Genomic DNA, 15,628 nt, shown 5'->3' on the forward strand with positions numbered 1-15,628 from the left:
TAGACAAAACACTGAATGTTGCAGGAGGGAAGAGACTGGCGGGCAGGTAGGGAGACGAGACGAATATTAAAACCAAAAATCACGACGAGAGCACAGATGCATGCGCCAAGTAAGGAGTACCAGGCTGAACAACAGATGAAACAAGCCCTTTAATATACTTTATTGTTGAGGCCTGGCGCCATCGAGTCCGTGAGCCTGCGAGGCTGTCGATTTGCAGGTGGTCCAGTTGCCGGCACAGCGCGGTCAACGGCCCTGGCGGCTGGAACCCTTTAGTGAGCCCTTCACCATGGCACTGGCACCAGCTGGCTACACTTGGCCACGAACAATCAATTGATACAACATTGAACGGAACACGGTCACGATGGTGACATGACGGCGCTACTGCAGCTTACATACAAGTTGACATGCAGGTCTCTGTCGCATCGAGCACCACAGGTCCCAATGGGTCCTGGCAATACGCCCCAAGACGTCCAAGGTCAGCCTGTTGCCCCGTTGATGGCCAGCCGACACCGCCTCTCAACATCTCGAGCTGTATCACGGATGCAGTGTCTGCAGCCATCCCACCCGAGAACGGAGACAACTCATCAGAACGCTGACGCCACCGCTTGGGCCACTTGAGAAATGGTTGACGAACTGCGTTGTGGTCGTGGGGGACGGATCCCACCTCGGACAAAGAAAACAAGATTGCGAATCTTTACTCCAAATTAACGAGTGATGGACTATTCAGTTAGTGTCGGTTTGGGCCGTGATTCCAAGTGCCACGAGACTCTCTTTCTCTCTTTCGCCCTGTCATTCAACCTAGATGCTGACGCTCTGTATCTCTGATATAGCTCTCGACCTCGTCTTGTCTTGTCGAGCCAAATTCTTTTTGCCTTTCATTGCTCGGGCAAACCGTCGTCCAATGTCGCCCGTGTCGATTGTGTTTACATTTCCATCGGTTTCCGCACGCCATGCATCCTCCCCCCACGCCAGGTGGCCCATATTGCCCACTAGCAAGGGTTGTCTACTTGAGTAAGTACATGAGTAGGTTGACAGGCAGTGACTCTAATAAGTCCACCGGCGACCCAATCCATGTGATAGCCAGATCACCACGCTGGCATCATTTTGTTTTTCAAGTGAGCTCCTCTCCTCTCGGAAGCCATGATACACTACACTGTCGATTCTTCCAAAGGATAGACTTCTACAAGTCATGACAGCAGCCTTGGCTTTTGAGCCATCTGAAACACATATATCGCATATCATATACTACTCCGTAGTGCGGAGGACACGTTATATATTTATGACGAGTACGATGGACATGGAGTACCTGTCTCTCTCCAGTGTACAATGTGATTGCGAGGTCTCAGACAGCTATCCGAATGCAACGACATAAAAGGGCTTGGCGTAAGCGTTGCCCCGGATCTCCCCAAGTGCAGAATTATAAGACAACACTTGAAAACGTGCTCGGCTCGGAACGCATCGTGTTTCTCCCGATTAATGGAGCCTTGTAGCAGGCAATTCGGCGTTCCGTCAATAGATTTTGACTACTGATGGAAACAAACAAAGAAGCGTGGGGCGGCATCACGAAATATATGAATGGCTGTATGCTCTAGAAAGTATACAGAGGAATATTTAGTTACCTTGAACTTCAAAGTAAACCGGGGCAATTAATTAGGTACTGTACACGGAGCAGACAAGCATAATAACTTGATTCTTCGTTATATACTACCTCTGAAGGAACAGGTACTTTCAAGGAACCGAGTACCATCCGGCTGCGGTGCCAGAGGCGCGACATGAATGACCTGCCACATTCATTTACAAGATACCAATTCGAATGTAGGGAGGTTGGAAAACCAATATTACCGTTAGTACTATGCTTACGTATTACACTGCCATATAACTGCGCTGGAAATGCCTAGTTTAGTACGCTTGCCAGAATAGCCATTTTTTCGCTAACCCAATAACAAAACTCCATCCGTCGACAATTAGTCCCTACCCGTACCATCTCATTTTGCCTATTATTTATCCAACGGTAAAGGCTTCAAGTCCACGGAAGCCATAAGCAGACTCGCCAATAAGACACCGAAGCTTCGGTGACGAGGAGATCAAGCATGATCTACCGACGGACAAACCCCGTGTTTGCAGACGATTTGCCATCGCCGACATGAAGACTCCCGCAAATATCCATTCACCTTGGCGAAGGAATACGCTGCTGCCTGCCGACGTCCAACCAAAGGCAGTGACTGTACCAGTCATGAGCCATTATGCGGTGCTGGCATCTCCTATAATGTCTTGCAAAGCCTAGGTATTTGGTTCCTGTAAGCCTCCAGCAGAGGTGCCTACAATAACACAGCAGGCTGAACGATAATATGCCAATACCAGAAGCTATCACCAGGTAAGGAGGTGTCCAGATTCAAGCCATTATACCACTCGATTTATGGTGGCGACCCATGGTCCCTTTCTATAATGTCTTCTCTTCCAAGAGGTCTCGTGCCATCGTTGAGGACCATTGCTTCGCGGTGCTGGCGTCGAAGTCGCTGCTCCTCCACAGAAGTCTCTCGCATAGGCCTTAGAACGCGATTTACGGAAGGGCTTTCCCCCACAATTTCTTCTTCAATCTCCATAATCATGTCCGGATTTCGGATCTGCTGCCTGGAATCGTCGATCAAGCCAGCCTGTTCCAAGGCTCTCAAGCCTCTCCTAGAACGTTTTAACTTATCAACAATGTCCACAAGCCTATTGTCTTTGAGGTGCATGTATGCCTTGAAATTGTCGCGGCGCGCAACCGGATCGTCTCCCCATTTCTGTTTTGCGAGCCACTTTTCCACGAACCTAGCCTTGATAAGTGCAACACTCGGATATTTGGTGATTAACTCGTGGATGAACATGAGGTTAAATCTTTCGGCCATGTCACGAAGATAATATTCATCCCAGTGGCTATTCGTCAAGTCTGGAGGTTCTGCGTCTTCGAGACTTAATTCCAGCGACCTCACCAATGCCGAGTACGCCTTGTCATTATTAAGTTGAGCTAAGCCATCGAGGCCTGCAGGAATTAGCTTGGTACAATGATTGATGCCGTCGTGGCTTGTACGTACCCATGGTCTGTCCAGTAAGCAGAGCAAGAGCTCGAAGACATCTCATGCGCTCTTCGTAATCTGGCCGAGTAATTCCATAGAGAAGCGTAAGGAGAGTTTGAGGATCGTTGATGGCTCTATCACACAATATCTTGGTAGCAACCTCCCTGACGGAATAATTAGGGTGCACTAAAAGCTTCTCCAAAGTATCGAGCCTTAGGGAATCTTCGGTTTCCTGAGTGATGTATTGCGCCTTAGGCTCCTTTGGTGGGATTTTGTTTTCATCGCGAATGATGGTCAAAACGGTAATTATGGTATGGACAAGGCCGAACGTTGCGAGGCCAATACCGACCAGGTGCACGCGGTCGTCGCGGCAGAATGACCAAACGGCTTCTTTCCACCCCATGGCGGCAGAAATTCAATGAGAATAAATGCTATCTCATGCATGCCGGGTGCGATTGTTGGCACGGTGTAGCAATGATACCGAGATGCTGTTCGAAGCGCCCGTGGCAAGGCAGGCGAAGGTATAAATAGTTCTGCCCCGAGCCACCACCAAAACCTTGATCCGGTTTGAGTTTAGTGAGTTGTGGAAGTAGGCATGGTTTGGTAGGCAGCCACGCTGTGACGCTTTAGATGAGCAGGCCCCACCAGGCGCTTTATCGATAGCAATCTAAAAGTCAAAAAATTTCCTAGCCAAGTGCGACGGACATTTATCGATCATCCCCAGCAGCACTCGAGGTGAGTCGGTGTTGGCGATTTACGTCTTTAGAAAATGGCAGGGTCACAACTCAAGCGTCTCAAGGCGTCATTGAGAGAACAGGGCATAACTGGACCTCAGCAGTCGAAGAAACAGCGCCGTAAGAACGCTGAGCAAGGAAAGGCACGCAGCGATAAGAGACTCCAGCGAGGTGTGGTCCTGGAGGGAATCCGCGAGCAGTTTAACCCGTTTGATCTGAAGCATGCTGCCCGAGGTCCCAAATTCGACGTGACGACCAACCGAGTCGCTACCGGAGATGCTGCGAAGGGAATTCGAGGACGACCTGGTGTCGCCAGAGCTGTGGGTGAAGAAAGGGTGGGTTTCATCACTGCGCATTGTTGCAGAGGCTCAGTCTAACGAGGGTGTTGTGTAATAGAGACGCGAGACACTGCTAGTTGATATGCAGCGACGCAACAAGGTTGGGGGCATTATGGACAGACGATTTGGCGAATATGACCCCACGATGGCACCGGAAGACAAGATGCTCGAGCGATTCGCCAGAGAGAAACAGCGAAGTCACAAGAAGACCTCAATGTTTGATCTAGAGGACGATATTCCCATGGAAGGCGGTCTAACCCACGGGGGCAAAGCCTTGGAATTCGACGACGACAACCTAGTGGACGACTTCCAGGAGGATGACCTGGACATGGACTACGACAGCGATGGTTCCGAAAGGGAAATGCAGCGGCTAAAGCGACTACGATCCTTGGCAGCGGCAGATAACGATGAAGGTGAACAAGATGAACCAGAAAGGAAGAAAACCAAGAAGGAAGTCATGGAAGAAATCATTGCTAAATCCAAGATGCACAAGTATGAAAGACAAGCTGCCAAGGAAGTCGACGAGGATATGCGTGTCGAGTTGGACAAGGAACTCCAAAGCATTCAGACCCTTCTCACATCTACCAAGGGATCACGACGCGAGAATGGGGCCAATAACACTCACGCATCTTCAATTGCTGGTGTTGACAGAGACGCTTTCGACCGGAACTTTGATCTTGAAGTTAAAAAGTTGGCACAGGACAAGCGTGCTCAGCCTACTGAGCGAACTAAAACTGAAGAGGAAAAGGCGGAGGAGGAGTCTAAAAGATTGAAGGAACTCGAGGATAAGCGTCAGAGACGTATGAAGGGAGAGGATGTGACCGACAGCGAGGACGAAGAGGAAGATAAGGACAAGGCAGCTGACTTGGGCGGGATGGAAATTGATGACGACGACGACGATTTTGGCTTGGGCAGCGGTATTCGCGCTCGTCCAACTGCCACAGAGTTGGGTTTTGACGATGAAGACGATTTTATCATTGACGACGACCTCGTCGCGAGCGGTTCCGATCTCGAGCCTGTGGATAGTGACGAAGATTCGGAGGAAGATGACGACGACATGTCACAACAGAATGAGGTGGATGAGGAAGACGAGTTTACCAAGGGCTTGCTGAACGAAGAAGAAGCCAGAAATCCTATCTTTCGAATTGTCGACTCTGATGCAAGGGCGGCAGCGGCCGAACAGTCGGATGAGCACGGCCTACCTTTCACCTTTCCTTGTCCCCAGTCTTGCGACGAGTTTCAGGCCATAACCACCGCCTACTCTCATAAATCCTTGCCAACAATTGTCCAACGAATCCGAGCTCTTCATCATCCCAAGCTGGATAGCAAAAACAAGGAAAAACTCGGCAATTTTGCCATGGCTCTTGTGGACTTTGTGGCTCTGCCGTGGAATGAAAAGACGTCTCCGCCATTTGCCGTTTTGGAGAGTCTAATTCGTCATATTCATTCTCTGTCCAAGATGTTCCCAACAGAGGTGGGCCGAAGATTTCGCCATCATATCTCGGACATTGGTCAAGATCGGCCTGTGGCCCTGGAGCCATCAGATCTCGTGGTACTAACAGCTATTGGCACCGTATTTCCTACCTCAGATCATTTCCACCAAGTCGTAACACCATCTATGCTCACTATTGGTCGGTTTTTGGGTCAGAAGGTCCCTCATAAACTATGCGATTATGCGACAGGTGCATATCTTGCCATCTTGTCCTTGAAATATCAGCAACTATCAAAGAGGTTTGTTCCAGAAGTGCCTGGCTTTTGCTTGAACACGCTATGTGCTCTGTCGCCATCTGCACCGGCCAAACGGCTTGGCAACTTTCCTCGGCACGAACCCCCAGCTGGTATTCGAGCTCAAAAACTGGATGCTATTGCTGTTAGGAAGCTGACTCTAGGCGATTGTGCAGCTGTCAGCTCAAAGGGCGAATCTGCCAAGGCTGCAATCATTGCCACCATGTTGGATATCCTAGATGCCGCTGCTGACTTGTGGTCTGGAAAGGAGGCATTCTTGGAGACATTTGGCCAGGTAGTGAAGGTACTCGAGCATCTCACCAGCAAGACCTGCCGGCCACAAATACCATCTCAAATAGTGGACAGGGCAGAAAAACTAACAGCCAAACTCGGGCGGATGCTCAGCCTGGCTCAAATATCACGACGGCCGTTGGAACTGCACCACCATCGACCACTTGCTATCAAGACATATATACCCAAGTTCGAAGAGACATTCGATCCTGACAAGCATTACGACCCTGACCGAGAGCGTGCTGAGTTGGCCAAGTTGAAGGCCGAACACAAGAAGGAGCGTAAGGGGGCCATGAGGGAGCTGAGGAAGGACGCCAATTTCATGGCCAGAGAGAAGCTCCGAATCAAGAAGGCCAAGGATGAGGCGTATGAGAAGAAGTTCAAAAGGATTGTGTCCGAGATTCAAAGCGAGGAGGGCAAGGAGGCCAATGCGTATGAAAGAGAGAAGTCGGCGAGGAAGCGGTCCAGGAACAGGTAGATGTCTTTGGTTGATTAGCTGTTTATGGATATGTCGTGGAAAGTTTTTTTTGTCCCTGATGCGCAGCACGTGGGAGAATAGTTGAGTGTGTGCTCCATACTCTGCATGTAAATCCTTGACCTTGATGAGAATTCGGACATAAAATCGCATCTGGGTCATCTCCATCATTTCATAACGACCACCTTCTGTCTCACTCCTCGCTGGAGTTCTGCCCAGCAAGGTTCCTACGAATTTCAGCAACGGCCGACATAATGGAGTTTCAAGAGACATAGGGGAGCCGAATCCTAGAATACATGTCGATGTATCAATAGTGCTGTGCCATAATTTTCACTGCCCTCGTCAATCGTGGTCTTCCTCAGCGACGCCCGGACATCCGTCCATCTCACTGCTCTCATACCCCATCTTACACCAAAAGCAATACCAGTACTTTTCTCGCAAGTGTTTGACCAATTTTGTCAGCCTCTCGGCGGGCTCAAGAGCATTGAACGAATCCAGCTCCTCATCCTCCTCGTCCAAGTCCTCCGAAGTAACATACACGGTCTTCTTCTTCCCCAAAGCCCTCTTGTCGTCGTCATCCTCGTCGGCGTCGTCATAGGTAGGTAATCGCGAGAGAGACTGCTCCAGGTCATGCCTCATCCGTCTATCACGCTCCTTTTCCTCCCTGTGGCGCACAAGACCACGGTACAGCACGGGAATCGACTTGAGCGGCCGCGAGGAAAGAGGTTTTGCACGCGGCGCGGATTCTGACTCCTCGCCGGACGCGCTCTCATCGTGGGCGACCTGCTCTTCGTCCATGCGCTCCGCGACACGCTGCGCAGCGTGAAACTGCTTCTCGAGCCTCTCGTCCTCGCGCTCTTTTCTCACTCTCTCCCTGTACTCGTCTGGATCTATTTTGACAGTCTTGATGCCCCGCTCTTCCATGGCCTCGTCAAGCCTGCGCTTCTTCTCGCTTTCCAGGCCAATGCCGCCTCGGTCCTCTTTGATGCTGACCTTGATCGGCTCTGGTTTGCTGGAGCCCTCGCCATCGTGGGACTGTTTGCCCAGTGCGCCTCCGGAAAACCCCATCTTGGCCATCATGGCCAGGCCTTTACTCTTCTTTGCTCCGGGCGCTTCGAGCATAGACGTTGAGAGGGCCTTTTCTCTTGCTGCAGCGGCCTCTTCTGCGAGTTGTGCTTTGGACTTTATTACGCCTCTGGCCAGGGATTCCTTTTTTAAGCGCTGTGTTCGTTGTAGAGAGGTTTCTTTTTGGGGTGCAGGGTCGTCAAACGTCATGTTCATGTAGTCGTCCTCGTCATCATCACTTGGTCCTGCGGTAGCGTTGAACGACGGCATGATTCAGACAATCCGGTGGACGTCGACTTGATATATTCCTGGTATCGCAAGGACAATGAATATGTCTCAAGCAGTTCTGTTTAATTAAAATTGGCAATGAACTTGTTGTTTGTGGTGTCCAAGCTGTACATAAAAAAGTTGGAGATGTTGCCAGTGGATGCAGGTGTGGTGCATGCATGTGAAGCTAGTGTAGTTCCCGGTTCTGGTTCCACCAGATGTCGATCCACTTGGTGGATTAGACTCGCAAAACATGGGCGCGGCCACGCCAACGGTATTATTTTATGTGTTGTCAGACTCCAGAGTCTCTGTGCACTGTGCGGCAAGTTACAACTCACATCACTACAGTGCGGAAGCAAAAAGTCACCATGTCAACATTGAAGTTACTTGACGCCCTCAGGCGCCTGACCATCACGCTCTATGCTGCAATATACTGTCAATGGTATGTTTGTGTGTCCTTTATAAGCAGATAAATTCTGCCAAAGACCGTATCAACCTGACTTCTCTGCCATTCCTTGAGCCAGGGGGAAATACATAAGTTTCGTGTCGAGTAACGCCCAGCAATAACCTTCCACTTACGAGGTTAGTATGTGCAAGTCAGTGTTCACAAATGGATGAAGGCAACCGGCTACGAAGAGACAAGGTCGTCTGATGAGATCAAGCCATGTTTGAGTACGGAGCGATGAACACCGTCTAGTATACTAACCTCGTCTAAACCGCCCTCATAGCCTTCCCTTCAGCAAGGTCATCACAGATAAGCAAGATATGTAATCATCAACCGTTACATGCCCCTGGCGATTCGAGTCGTCGCCCAGCGAAGTCAGCTCACAACTTTATTGCTAGCTTTATGGAAAGCCGCATCCTTTACCGGGCCTTTCTTCTTCTCCGTGTCATCCTTTGCCACTCCCTCCATAGAAACTGTCACAAATGCGGGACAAACCAGTTGCTTGCGACCAAAACACTCACCCTCAGTTGTGCTGGTGACAAAAAGCGGCGGGCTCTGTACGAACTTGACCACAAATTTCCCGGGTTGATCCATACTCGGACTGTCAGGTGTCGTAATACATGATGAAATATCCATGATCGTCTGATCATAGACGATAATTCCTCCAAGAGGCACTTCGAAACAACTCCCAAACTCATAAATATCTTGAGACGTGATGAACATTTTCATGATGTTGATGGCAATATCAAGTACTAGGGCCAAGCCTTTGTGCAGCGCGTCGCTATTTGAACTCTTTTTGAAAGGCGCTAGATCTTTGCCGAAATCTTGTATGTAAAACACTCTATGGTGTTTACTCACTCCCAGCCTAGAGATACGGATCTCTGCCGCCCGGGATTTCATCACTTCGGCTACCGATAGCCCATTGTGGACTTTGTATTATAGTTAGTAAAAACATACAGCAGGATTGGATCTCCAGTCATATTGAGGCCGACTTTGAAGCGACACATACCTCCTCGATCGCCGCAAGTTTCAGCAAAGGCTATCCCCATATCACCACCCCAAAGACGGCTATCCGCCCGAAAAACAGCTCGATCTAGGCGCTTCCATATGTACCTTTCCAGTATTGATGTCTGTAACTCGGGTTTCTCTTTGACTATGCTGATTATTTGCCTTATTACGTCCCTGTCTTCCGAGCTCCCATTGTCTACCGGTGTGACTGTGAGATTCTGAACGACAAAGTCGTGGATTACATAGATGAGGCGCCTCCATTTTTTGTTGATGGTTTCCACAGATATACTTGGAATCTTATTTGCGTGGTGTATTTTGGCAGTATCTAGAGCCTGTATTGCACTTCGCCTAACTTCGTCATGTTGCTTTTCCAACAGCTTATATTTGTCCCAAACTTGCTGATGGCTATTATTCAGGCGTGCGGCTTCGGCTTTGAGCTCGTCTAGATTCTTTGCAAGGCTAGAGTTTTTATCTCGTAGAACTTGCATTTTAGTTTGGTTGTCGACATTCCTTTTAGCTGCATGCTGCAATTGTCGGCTGACCCCGTAGTACTTGTTATGGAGGGCTTTCAGAAAGTTCTCGAATTCTTTGTCATCCTTCGGTTGCTCGTTTTCAGCGGCTGCTCTCTTTACAACATGGAGTGACTTCTTCTCTGTCGGCTTTGCGGGGGGTTGTATTTGTTTCTCGCTAGGGGATTCATTTGTTTTCCCCAAACTATCGCCTTGTGTCGGAGACATAGCTTTCCTTTTGCGAATTTTGATGATTTTTCGTTTACCCGGGGTTGAATTGCTTGCTGGTTGACCTTTCTCGGTATGGACAGTAGTGGCCCTTGCATTCGGCTCCTAGTCCGCATCGCTTTCAGAGCCACGTCTTCGGTAGGGTCGACGAGTGCTTTTCATTCCCAGAATTCTGATGGAATGTACGGGATTGGTTCACAGATTCGGAGGTAAGGGGATCTAGGTGCGCTATCGAACTGAGAACGAAGGTGAAGCGCAAAGCACCAAGGAGTGGTTGAGAAGTCAAGAGACCACGAAATAAAGTAAATTCTCAAAGGATGGCGTTAACTACTGTTGGTCTCAAGATTCGATTGACAGGTGGGAAGGGAGAGTTAATAAGTGATAAGGAAGTGAGGAGTGAGTGTGCGAACCATGAATCAACCTCACTTTCTTATCATGGCCTCAAAGTGCGCTCATTTGCTTGTTATGCCTGACGCACTGGAAATTCTGACGGCTTCACAGGCATCATCCGCAACTTTCCTAGAACATACAAATCCTTTCCTACACTCCAATCGCGTTGATGCCCAAAGAGAGTTCGACAGCGTCGCCATTATCCCTTCTATAAACCAACCATTCCAATGATGGATCGCTCTCATTCCATCGTAGTGGGAATCGACTTCGGCACGACGTTTGTTCCACACAAGCAACATACAGAAAATTAGTGCCGCTTTCCTGACCTGTTCTAGGTACTCCGGTGTTGCCTTTGCCAGAGACGCAGAGCCGGACCGCATACACTTTGTTTCAAACTGGAGATCTTCAAATCTCAACAGCTTCCCGAAACAAAAAGTCCCTACTTCCATCTACTACGGCCATAGTTTTGAGCCACCGACGTGGGGATACGATGTAGATTCGGAGGAAGATGCTTTGCGATGGTTTAAACTCCTTCTGCTCGACGACGAACATATGCCCGCTCACCTCAAACGCTCAAAATATATTCGTACCGCAAAAGAATTGCTAAAAAAAGAAAACAAGCATGTTATAGAGGTCATTGCGGACTACCTTCGACTGGTGTGGGAGCACAGCCTGCGAGCAATAGAAAAGACCATGGGCGAGGCCATGGTAAAACTCTCAACTTTCAAATTTGTGGTTACTTTACCCGCAATCTGGCCAGCTTATGCTCAAATCAGAATGCATAAAGCCATTGCGGCTGCAGGATTGCTAGACAAGCGAGCAGCCGGGGAAACCGTTTTGACTTTTCTACCAGAGCCCGAAGCAGCAGCCCTGGCAACACTTCACAAAATGCATCAAAGGCCAGACATGAAGGTAAGATGAATTTCAGCTCCCTTGTTTCTCATTATTACTCACCAACTTGAAAAGAAGAATGATGATTTTGTAGTCTGTGATTGTGGCGGTGGCACGGTGGTAAGTTACATGAAGCAAACCTCCGACTGCTTCGAGACTAATCAAGACTAGGATATTATCACCTACAAGATTCATAAACCTCTCATGTCATCGATTCGAGAAAGTGTCCCTGGTAACGGTAAGTAAGGATTCGTAGGGTTATGTGCATGGTGAGCTAATTAGTTTCTGCAGGGAGACTTTGCGGCGCTGTACGGCTAGATGAAGCTTTCGCGCGTCTATTGAGAACCAAGATGCCAATGAACGTCCTGAAAGCTTTATCACCGGCGGAGCGGCAAAGATTGATGTATGACAACTGGGAAACCGGGATTAAGCCTGGGTTTGCGAATGACGAAAGATCGTGGACTGTCCGAATTCCATTTTGTGCGAGTTTATCCAATGTTCAGTATCCCAAGGATATTATACTTGGAAGGTGAGATGTCATCTTAATCCACCCCATGAATTATTGATTTTGAATACATGCTAATTTTTAGAAAGGGAGGATATTTGGCTTGTGTTTGAGGATGTTTTGACTGAAGTTGCATCGCTAGTCTTGGACCAGATTCAGGAGGCGCATAGAAAATACGGGAAACCTCCCAAGGTAAGTACAATACCCTGTCATTCACATCCGCCAGATATTGCATGTTAATAACACCTAATAGTATGTCATACTTGTAGGTGGTTTTGGAAGATCTTGTGCTCTGTACGACCATCTCCAGAAGAAGATTGGATTATACTTTGCGAGTGTCAATATCCTCCAAGACGAAGGTACCGATCCGTAAGTTTCACCCATGTGAAAGAAAAATGCATCTATTGGGACTTGACCTCTAATATTTGCTTACAGATGGACTGCAATTTGCGAAGGAGCCGTGATTCACGGCTTAAAGAGAGAGCAATCCCTAAGCTCAGCACAATGCAATCTGGTTGACTCTCGATTTGCTCGTGCTAGCATTGGCACGATGTATAACGCTCTCCCATTTGAGGAGGATGTCCACGACATAAAAGATAAGGAGTGGTGCCCTATGCAACAAGAGTATCAGGCATCAGACCAAATCCACTGGTTCATTTACAAGGTAACACCCCATGCTCAGAGGCCAAGAGCAAAGTCTGACGAGGCATAGGGCGAGGTAGTCAACGGAAATGAGCCTACTGTCTTTGAATTCTTCCAGGCCTTGACAGAGCAGCCTACGGAACTCGTCAACGAGATGGTGTACTCCCAGGCTGGAACTCCACCAAATAGATTTGATCATACCGTCAAGTTTCTTTGTCGCATGCAATGGTCATTTATCCCAGATATTGCTGTTCTTCCAGAGAAAAGGAATAATGCCGGCCATATATTTTACGAATTGCCCTACAGAATCGAGATGGTAACACAAGGAGTCTCGCAAGACTTTCAGGTCTTCTACGAAGATAAGGTAGTTGCGGCGCACAGCGTGAGCGAGTCTCTGAGCGAGTCTCTGAAGACGGCTATGATTGAAGACGATTAAAGATGGTTAGAGTAAAGACAGTGAGGGGTGGTTTAAGAGATTTGAAGACGAATGGGACGGTTAAAGACGACTAATCTTGCACAAACTTGCTTCTTTTATATATAGATGTCCAGAATATGAGACTGCGTGGTGCCTTCTCTTTCTTATCAGTTGGAACGAGTGCCCACCAACGGTAATGGAGAAGAAACTGGTACGATTTAGCTTTTGCCTTGTCAATACACAGAATGCTTGTTTGCATTCAGATATGAGAATAGTAGCCGTCTGAGGATATGATGCGCCCAGTTAGCTGGAATACATAATTTTCACCCAGGGTACTCTCGACACGTCGGCATCACTAAGGATGAGGAGTATTAGAGTTAACGGCCCTAGTAAAGTTCTCGAGGCTAGACCTACTTCCAAGTTCCCGTAGTCCAGGTGGAGATCAGCTCGTGGGTGTGAGCTCAACAGTGATCAGATGGAGTGCTTGAAGATGATTCTGGCAGGCAGCTGAATCCATTGACGGCTTTAGAGAAACTCCATGTCTGAAGCTGAGCTCACGACACTTTTGCAACCAGCGGTTGACAGGAATGTCGCATAAACGGGCTGCGGGCCGGCACTTGAACTTCGGGGGCAAGAGCGACCCGTCAAGACTCAAGAGGCCTGCTCCTGTCCCACACTTGTGCATCGCCCCCCTGTCGTTTGTCACTTTGGCTAGCCGTTCTTGGGTGTCAAGCCACCTGGCCTTGTGCCACGGCATCACCAGGCCTCGTCTTTTTTTTTTTTTTGCAGACTGTCAGTTTGTGCATCCAACAAAGCAATTGAACCTTTGCGACCCTTCATGCCATAGTCGTCGGCGGTGTGTGCCGTTTCTCGTCGCTATGAAGATCGCGTATCTTTCCCTCGGGCTGCTGTCCCTCCTCACGCCGCTCACGGCCGCATGGAGCAAAGAAGGTAAGGCCACATATGTATCCGTGGCCATTGCTGTCGCAGTCCATGTCGCAGTGCCATTAGAGATGGAGAATCTCTTCTTTCTCCCAGTCGCTAATCCGTGTCCCAGATCGTGAGATCTTCCGAATCCGAGATGAAATCTCTGCCCACGAGCCCAACCCTGCTGCGACCTTTTACGACATCCTTGGTGTGCCTCCCGGTGCCTCCTTCGATGACATCAACAGAGCCCACCGAAAGAAGACCATCGCCCTTCATCCTGACAAGGTTGCGCAGCGACTGAGGGCCGAGCGCGCAAAGAAAGCTGGTGGCAAGGGAAAGAAGAGCGCCATCAAGCCTCCCAGCTCAGCAGAGGTCAAGGCCGCTGTCAAGCAAGCTTCGGAGCGCCAGACCCGACTTAGCTTGATTGCCAACATCTTGAAGGGCCCTTCGAGAGACCGCTACGACCATTTTCTTGCCCATGGATTCCCTCTTTGGAAGGGCACCGATTACTACTACGACAGGTACCGACCCGGTCTGGGAACTGTCATGGTTGGCCTTTTCATTGTTGGCGGCGGTGCTATCCACTACTTGATCTTGTACATGAGCTGGAAGCGGCAGCGCGAGTTTGTCGAGCGCTACGTCAAGTTTGCCAGGGACACTGCTTGGGGCGGAAATTTGGGCATCCCGAATATTGAACCTCGGTCTTCTACACCGGCTACGGCCTCGGACGAGGAGGCTCCTCCCCCAGTGCCCCAAAACCGAAAGGAACGTCGCATGCAAGAGAAGGAAGCCAAGAAGGAGGGCGGCCGTGGACGTGCTAGGAAGGTTACTAAGAAGACCCCCAGCGCTTCCCGTGATGCCTCTTCCGGCCCTACTGGTGTTCGAAAGAGAGTCGTTGCTGAAAACGGCAAAATCCTCGTAGTTGACTCTTTAGGAGACGTCTACTTGGAAGAGCAAGATGAGGAAGGCAATGTCAACGAGTATCTCCTCGACGTGAGTGTCGCCACTGGCCCTTTTGCACATGGACATTTTCAAGTATGCATACTAACAAACATGACAGCCCAATGAGCTTCTGCAGCCTACCTTCAGGGACACCGCCGTCGTGCGCCTTCCCATGCATATCTTCAATTTGACTGTCGGCCGTTTCACTGGTAGCAGAGATGATGTTTCGGACTCTGAAATTGTCGAAGCTGAAGTAGTTGATGTTTCTCAGCAAACTCCCACTAGCGAATCCGCCGGCGATGACTTTGAGCTCCTGGACAAGAGCACTGACTCTCTCGGCAAGGCGAAATCATCTGGAATGGAAAAGGGCGGCAAGTCCAGCAAGCGCAAGAATAAGAAGCGATGAGCAGACTTGGCAAAAACTGCATCGGCGCGGTCCTGCATTACTCTGCGCCATATGGGTGGTTTTCTTGGAAATGAAAATAAAAGCAACGGGAACTTGAAGGGATGAGAAGGAATTATGCGGGGGGCTAGTCCCCCCTGGCGGACTGTATCTGTAAAGTATAGATGAGCTAAGACGCAAATAGATAAAATTGTGGTTGAATTGATGGTGCAGCGCCCAGCGTCGTGGCTCGTTGGTGCATCGATATTGGTCAATTGCATCTGGTGAGCTGATAAGTTACTAGCCGTGGCATGCGGATTGCTCCAGATGTCCCTTTTGGTTTTGTTGAGCATGCGCGCATTTTAATGAAGCTTCTATTTTTTTTTGGTTACA

At 49.1% G+C, this 15,628-nt stretch overlaps 6 protein-coding genes across 6 annotated transcripts; 3 read left to right on the forward strand and 3 right to left on the reverse strand.

Moving 5' to 3' along the window:
- Positions 1–2,414: 2,414 nt before the first annotated feature.
- Positions 2,415–3,459, reverse strand: MAA_05692 (cytoskeleton-associated protein; the record flags this gene model as incomplete). Its single annotated transcript, XM_007823690.1, has 2 exons — positions 2,415–3,022; positions 3,075–3,459. The coding sequence occupies 2 exons, from the start codon at positions 3,457–3,459 to the stop codon at positions 2,415–2,417; spliced, it is 993 nt and encodes a 330-aa protein (XP_007821881.1).
- Positions 3,460–3,825: 366 nt separating this feature from the next.
- MAA_05691 (rRNA maturation protein) lies at positions 3,826–6,622 on the forward strand (the record flags this gene model as incomplete). The annotated part of the gene is made up of 2 exons (XM_007823689.2): positions 3,826–4,125; positions 4,187–6,622. 2 exons carry the CDS (start codon positions 3,826–3,828, stop codon positions 6,620–6,622), a joined length of 2,736 nt encoding a protein of 911 aa, XP_007821880.2.
- Positions 6,623–6,961: 339 nt separating this feature from the next.
- On the reverse strand, positions 6,962–7,954 carry MAA_05690 (D111/G-patch; the record flags this gene model as incomplete). Its single annotated transcript, XM_007823688.1, has 1 exon — positions 6,962–7,954. One exon carries the CDS (start codon positions 7,952–7,954, stop codon positions 6,962–6,964), a length of 993 nt encoding a protein of 330 aa, XP_007821879.1.
- Positions 7,955–8,771: 817 nt separating this feature from the next.
- On the reverse strand, positions 8,772–10,141 carry MAA_10817 (uncharacterized protein; the record flags this gene model as incomplete). Its single annotated transcript, XM_011412736.1, has 2 exons — positions 8,772–9,325; positions 9,406–10,141. 2 exons carry the CDS (start codon positions 10,139–10,141, stop codon positions 8,772–8,774), a joined length of 1,290 nt encoding a protein of 429 aa, XP_011411038.1.
- Positions 10,142–10,761: 620 nt separating this feature from the next.
- MAA_05689 (actin-like ATPase domain-containing protein) lies at positions 10,762–13,005 on the forward strand (the record flags this gene model as incomplete). Its single annotated transcript, XM_007823687.2, has 8 exons — positions 10,762–10,808; positions 10,867–11,443; positions 11,594–11,660; positions 11,714–11,951; positions 12,017–12,119; positions 12,181–12,296; positions 12,363–12,591; positions 12,640–13,005. The coding sequence occupies 8 exons, from the start codon at positions 10,762–10,764 to the stop codon at positions 13,003–13,005; spliced, it is 1,743 nt and encodes a 580-aa protein (XP_007821878.2).
- An 857-nt stretch (positions 13,006–13,862) lies between these two features.
- On the forward strand, positions 13,863–15,259 carry MAA_05688 (Heat shock protein DnaJ; the record flags this gene model as incomplete). The annotated part of the gene is made up of 3 exons (XM_007823686.1): positions 13,863–13,935; positions 14,042–14,904; positions 14,972–15,259. The coding sequence occupies 3 exons, from the start codon at positions 13,863–13,865 to the stop codon at positions 15,257–15,259; spliced, it is 1,224 nt and encodes a 407-aa protein (XP_007821877.1).
- Positions 15,260–15,628: the final 369 nt, after the last annotated feature.

The sequence above is a fragment of the Metarhizium robertsii genome (assembly GCF_000187425.2).
Source record: "Metarhizium robertsii ARSEF 23 chromosome Unknown MAA_Scf_2, whole genome shotgun sequence".
NCBI lineage: Eukaryota > Fungi > Ascomycota > Sordariomycetes > Hypocreales > Clavicipitaceae > Metarhizium > Metarhizium robertsii.